The 6,000-nt window shown below is 42.5% G+C and overlaps 1 protein-coding gene across 1 annotated transcript in view; it reads left to right on the forward strand.

Moving 5' to 3' along the window:
- The window catches only part of LOC103105060 (zinc finger protein 420-like), a 165,941-nt gene extending 160,273 nt beyond the window's left edge, over positions 1-5,668 (forward strand). Inside the window, exon 4 of the mRNA XM_056800963.1 lies at positions 4,960-5,668. Coding sequence (XP_056656941.1) covers positions 4,960-5,225 — 266 coding nt within the window. The 3' untranslated portion in view covers positions 5,226-5,668. The remainder of the gene's footprint in view (positions 1-4,959) is intronic.
- Positions 5,669-6,000: the final 332 nt, after the last annotated feature.

Consider the following 6,000-nt stretch of genomic DNA (forward strand, 5'->3'; position numbering starts at 1 on the left):
CACCAGGCCAGCATCATCTCAGCTGCTTTCACCAGCTCCCTCCTCCATCTGAATGTTTCAGAATCAGTCTTCCTAAAAATGAGTCCTCCTCAATCTGAAATGTTTCAGAATGAGTTCCAGCTCTTCTCTGAGCTCTCATTTTTAAGGGCAAAATCTCCTATGTCACCTCTCCTAAGTTCTTCCATCTACCAATCACTGTAGATGTTTTCCAAAAGACAGCCCATTTTGAATTCACAGCTGAGATTAATCTCTTTAGTAAGTCAGAAAAAATGCTGCTGTGTCGACTAATTTCATTAAGAGAAAACCTCTGAGTAAGTTTTCACCTTTTAGGTCTAAGTAGTTTACAAGTTGCCCCACCTTTATAGGCACCTAGCATCCCATTGTATCAATTCCAAAAATAGGCATGGCTCAAAAGAACTCCTTTCCTTTATAAGTATGGTTTTCAAGTACTTTCATTGTTTAGCAAGGAGTTTTCTGCCCTAAAGCATTCTTAAGTATGGGTGGAATAGAGGTCCTCCCATAGCAAGGAGTTTTTTCCCCTAAAGCAGTCCCAAGTAGGGATGGGTTAGAGATCCTCCCATAGCAAGGAGTTTTCACATTCAAGTAGAGTTCTCACTATCTGGTAGGGAATTATTTCAAGTAGGGAATTGGAGGATTCCTCAATGTGGAGTAAAATTTTTAACATTCATAAGTCTGTGAAATTTTAAGGTTTACAGGAGGTTGTCTCTTCTTCCTCTGTTTTCCATGTCTGTGACCTTTTCAGTGAGATATTTTATGTTTTCTTCTAATTCATTAATTTTTTGGCTTTGCTTTATTGATTCTTGCTGTTTTATGATCTGACTTTCTTCGAGTTGCTTAACTCTGGTCATTAGGGACTGGTTTTGCTTTTCAGCTTTGTCTGCCCTTCTATTGGATGTTTTGAGCTCTTTTTCCAATTGAGCAGTCTTATCTGTCAGAATGCTGATCTCTTTCTCCCATTTTTCTTTCCAGGTTTCCATCTTTTGGGTAAGTTCTAGTTTGAGATCTTCCAGAGCTTGTTGATAGTTTCCATTTTGGGAGGCATGTTCTGAATTTTTTTTTGGATTTCATCCTCATTCTCTTCTTTTCCTTGGGTACTTCCACCATAAAAGTTTTCAATAGTCACCTTTTTCCCTTTCTTCATGGAGGCTTGATTTTGGGCCATGTGAGCCATCCCTTTGGTGGTTTTATTCCCCTTTCCTTTTTGGTCTGGGGTCTGGGTGATACGGGCGGGTTTTCTGTGAATTTAGGTTGCCTCAGACTAGTTCTTCCCAACCTCTGAGGTTTCTTAGAGCACTGGGCCCCTGATCACAACCAAATTGCCCAGGTGTTCAGCTCCACCAAGATAATCAGTGCATGGTCCGCCCCTGGTGTTTAGCTCTGCCCAGATGCTCAGCACAATCTTCCTGAGTATGGTTCCCTGGGCCCCCTGTGCTCAGTGCAGGATTCTCCCATGAAACTACCCTGAGACGTTTTTTCCTGGCAGTCCCCAGATCCAGAGGACCCTGGAGTGCCCCCCCCCCCCAGGCAGAGACGTTCCCTACTCACTCGCTGTCCCAGTGAGTACTCCGGTAGCTCACTCTGGTTTGGTGGGGGAAGTTGGGGGTTGAAGGGCGGCTCAGTTCACGTTTCTGTGCAAGCTTTTCCTTCTTCTTATTATAGTGTGGAAATGTTCAAACCCCACGTACCTTTGCCTCTGTGGGGTTACTGGGGAGTACTGGGGAGTCCTTCTGTTCCTCCAAAGGTGATTTTTATGCTCCTTTGATGTAGTCTATTTCGTTCAGTGCTGGGGAGAGGAAGTGTGTGGCATCTAGATTGCAGCCATGATTACCCGGAAGTGACCAGTTAGAAATTCTAAGCCCCAGCCATGGGAAAAGAATTTTAAGATGATGGGCCTTTCCTGGAGGCCTTCATGCCTCCAGAAAGGCGGGGTCACTAAGTCAGCCAATGGTGATCTGACCGTCTAAAAAAGAAAGAAGTCTGAGTTCTCCTGCTGTGACAGAGGCTGGCACTAGAGAAAAAGTGCCAGACTGAAGAGTATATGGAATTGATCACCTCAACGGGGGAGGGGACCCAGGAGTGAATTTCCTGAGGAGAGAAGACTCTGGCTGGGAGAGCAGGGAGGGTCTCTCGGTCTGGAGACGTCAAAAAGAAAGGAGGGATGTACCACGGTATGAGAGAGGGAGAAAGAACGAGAACCCCCTTTCCCAAAAAGCAGGGTTCAGGGGAGACAGCAGATGCAATGAGTTGGCTCAAAGTAGAGGGGGTTTGAAGATTTTCCCCCTTCTGCCTTCCCTCCTTAGCTAAAGCCACTCTCCCCGATTTGTTCTGGTCCCTCTTGTCCCCCCTCCACTACTCGAGACCCAAAGGTCTCCCCTTGATCTGTTCACTCACACTCAGCTTGGGGAACAGATAACTTTAATGTTAACTCAATCAGGTAATACAAAAGAAATAATGGGTAGGGAAGAATGGGAACAGGAAAGTGGGAAAAGGGGGTCCCTGTCTCTATCTAAACCCTTTCCCTCCCTCCTCAAGTCTGGGGGAACTTGGGTCTTGGCAGCCTGAGACCCCCAAGAGAAAGTCAGGTGGACTCATCCCTGGGAAAGAGGAGCTGAGGTAGTGTCTGCTCAGGTTTCTTCTCAGAAAGTCCCTTCAATTGGGAAGTGTTGGGGGGAAGGTTTCCAGTCACAGGCAGGAAAGGTGGGTAACCCTCAGGAGAAGGTCTTTATCCGCTTTCTCTCTTCAGCTTCTCAAGACCGAGAGTCCCTCCCTGCTCTCCAGCCAGAGACTTCTCTCCTCAGGATTCACTCCTGGGGCCCCTTCCCCGTTGAGGTGATCAGTTTCACGTACTCTTCAGTCTGGCACTTTTTCTCTAGCACCAGCCTCTGTCACATGGCACAAGTTCCTCCAGGGCTGAGTTCCTCTTCCAGTCTCTCCTCAAATGTTACTGTTGTCCAGTCTTTACTCTGAGTCAGAGTTCTTCCATCTCACTCGAATCGAATGGAATCAAATCAAATATCCTCTTCTGGCCTCTAGTCTTCTTTTTAAAGATCTTTTTCTCTTGTGTCACCTCCTGTCTACCAATCACAGCAGATGCTCTGCTCTAGGACTGCCCAGAGGGCAATTAGTAGATTCTACTTCATTACTCACTATTGCACACATGGGTCACAGACCTCCCACCTCATGATTAAAGGGGAGATTCACAGCCTTCGTGATCAGATCTAACATGGGCAGATCTTCCCACTCAGCTTCAAGTACTGCACTTGCATTTCTGGGGATTAAATCAACAAATAGACAGGATTACAATTCAATCTTCACAATCAAGGAAGGGCCAAGTACCTTCATTGTTACAGTCAGGGGAGAGCTAAATCCAATCTTCACAACCCCAAATCATATACCCATCCAAGCAAGTGATAAATCATATCCTTCATAAGGATGGAATTTCATTTATTCTATCATTGGCAAATTAGTTATAGTCTTACTAAAACTACCACATGACTAACCTGTGTTGCCAACCAATACCTTTACAAAGCTCCCAGCCAGAAGAACAAGATATTAAGTGGAGAATAAATTCAAATCAGAAAACAATCATAACATTGCAATGAGTGACCATTTAAGGGCTGTTTTTGTCAAAAGGTTTTGGTCAATGAGGGTTTCATAAGGGCCTCTACTCTGCACATCTAGTGAACTGGGTTTGCAAAGACTCTGCTCTCTCTGCTGCAAGAATGCAAATCCAAATAGCATCTCAATTGTGTGGTGCAATTACGGGGTAACCCCAGAATGGGACAGCTATTTACATATAGGGGCAGCCAAATAGAGTCTGTGAGCATGAATGGCCAACCTTGCTGGAAGCTTGGAAATAATTTGATGTCAAGTTGAGAAATGAAAAGAATATGTTACACTTAGAAGCAGAGTTTGATGTCATCATTGAATGCACCCCCAAAGCATCATATTCCTGTTTATGATCACTTGGAATCACAGTGGGGGAGGGGGGAAGGACATCTTTGAAATACTTGTTATCCAAGGGGAAAAGAAGTTACAACAAAATTGGGCCATTATTTACTGCTTAAGATGACAGTAACTAATTTTTAGCTCAGGTCCCCTCAAATCTCCAAGGGCTTATGAATCACTAAATGGGACAAGCTCAAAAAGACTAATAATGAAGTAGGCAGTCGATTTCCTTATAAAAGGATGATGGACTCAAGTTATTGTATGAAACATTTTTGAACACGGGAAATTCCATGTCTGTTTAAATTATATTTAGTAGAAGGACTTTATGGTAGTGAAAAGAGGCATTTAAAGAAAGTAATGGCTATTCTCAAGAAGTATGGAACAGAAAAAAAATATTTTATGCCTTAGGCAAACTTGATTTCAGATATTTCAACCAAAAAAAAGTTGGAAGCAATTATGAAGGAAATTGCATAACACGTACAGATGAGCTAGATCATGAAATAATAGGAATATTTAGTACACATACACACAGTGGTATTATACTTCTGAAGATAGGATTAAATGTGTAGACAATGAAAATGAAAGCAAAAAGGGAAGATTGAAAATCAGTTGTCTAGTACTGTGGACAGAGCATGCCCAGTCACAAGATTTGGTTTCACCTGCCAGGATTTGGGTCATCATTCTACCATAATTCTGAGGTCATGGTCTGAGATAGGAATGTAATAATGGCAACATGGCCAAAATCACAGGTTTGTTATGAAGACACAATGAGATCATGTGGAGTATTCATTACTAATTAAATTGTTCTTCCACTTTAGGGTACTGGCATTTTCAAAGGATGGATTGTGTCTATTTACGTTGGAAGCCTTTTCTTACCTCAGGAAATAGAATATAAAGCAGTTTATGTTCTGATAGTGCAGGAAAGGAGATATGGTTATTTGTGTGTATACATGACTATGCATGTATGTTTTACTATGTTTCTTTTCGAAGGAGAAATCCAACTGGAAATGAAGGTGACTCAAGAAGATATGAGCCTTTCTGTGGAAGAAATGGACAAACAAAGACTCATGAGTGATGTTCCAGGTAACATAGCTTGGAGAGAATTCTGTGTTGAATCTCAAACTTCATCCCATACTGAATATCAAAGAATGAATTCTGAGGAAAAGTCTAGTGAATGCAAGCAGTGTGGAAAGATATTCATTCTGAGATCCAGTCTTGCTCAGCATCAGAGAATCCACACTGGGGAGAAACCTTAAGAATGCAAGCAGTGTGGAAAGATATTCAGTCTGAGATCCAGTCTTGCTCAGCATCAGAGAATCCACACTGGGGAGAAACCTTATGAATGCAAGCAACGTGGAAAGACATTCAGACTGAGATCCAGTCTTGCTCGACATCAGAGAATCCACACTGGGGAGAAACTTTATGAATGTAAGCAATGTGGAAAGTCATTCAGTCAGAGCTCCCATCTTACTGGACATCAGAGAAATCATAGACTTTCACACTGAACTCTTACATTTCTCTAAATGACATTTCACTAGTATGTCACAAGCTCTACTTAGATTAGGTCCAAATGGACATGATTTAGACCTAAAGTGTGATGCCATTAGGAAATTAAGGGAGCATAGAATCATTTGCCTTTGAAATCAATTTATTTACAAGGGAAGAATTTGTGACCAAATTAAAAGTACACAACATGAAATGCATCATTGATTTTTGTTGTCTTAAGTTCAAAACTGTACAAACAAAACTAGTACAAAAAAATTAAAAGGGGAAACAACAAGCTATCATTTGCTTTAAAACAAGATGTTCAATTGTGTGAAGGGAACCCTCTCCCAGGATCATGCATGGGGTCTTACCTGCACCCCAAAGTCCAAGCAACAGTCATCTTGTTTGGGTCATGTGACTGTGTGTGAACCAGACATGATTGAAGGGGACCTGGAAGGGTGAGGGAGGAAAAAAGGTTGAAGACCAGGAAGTAGGGTTTCTTTCTGGAGTTAACTGTGATGGGGAAGGTGGCTAAGGGAACCATGT

Source organism: Monodelphis domestica, chromosome 5 (genome assembly GCF_027887165.1).
Source record: "Monodelphis domestica isolate mMonDom1 chromosome 5, mMonDom1.pri, whole genome shotgun sequence".
NCBI lineage: Eukaryota > Metazoa > Chordata > Mammalia > Didelphimorphia > Didelphidae > Monodelphis > Monodelphis domestica.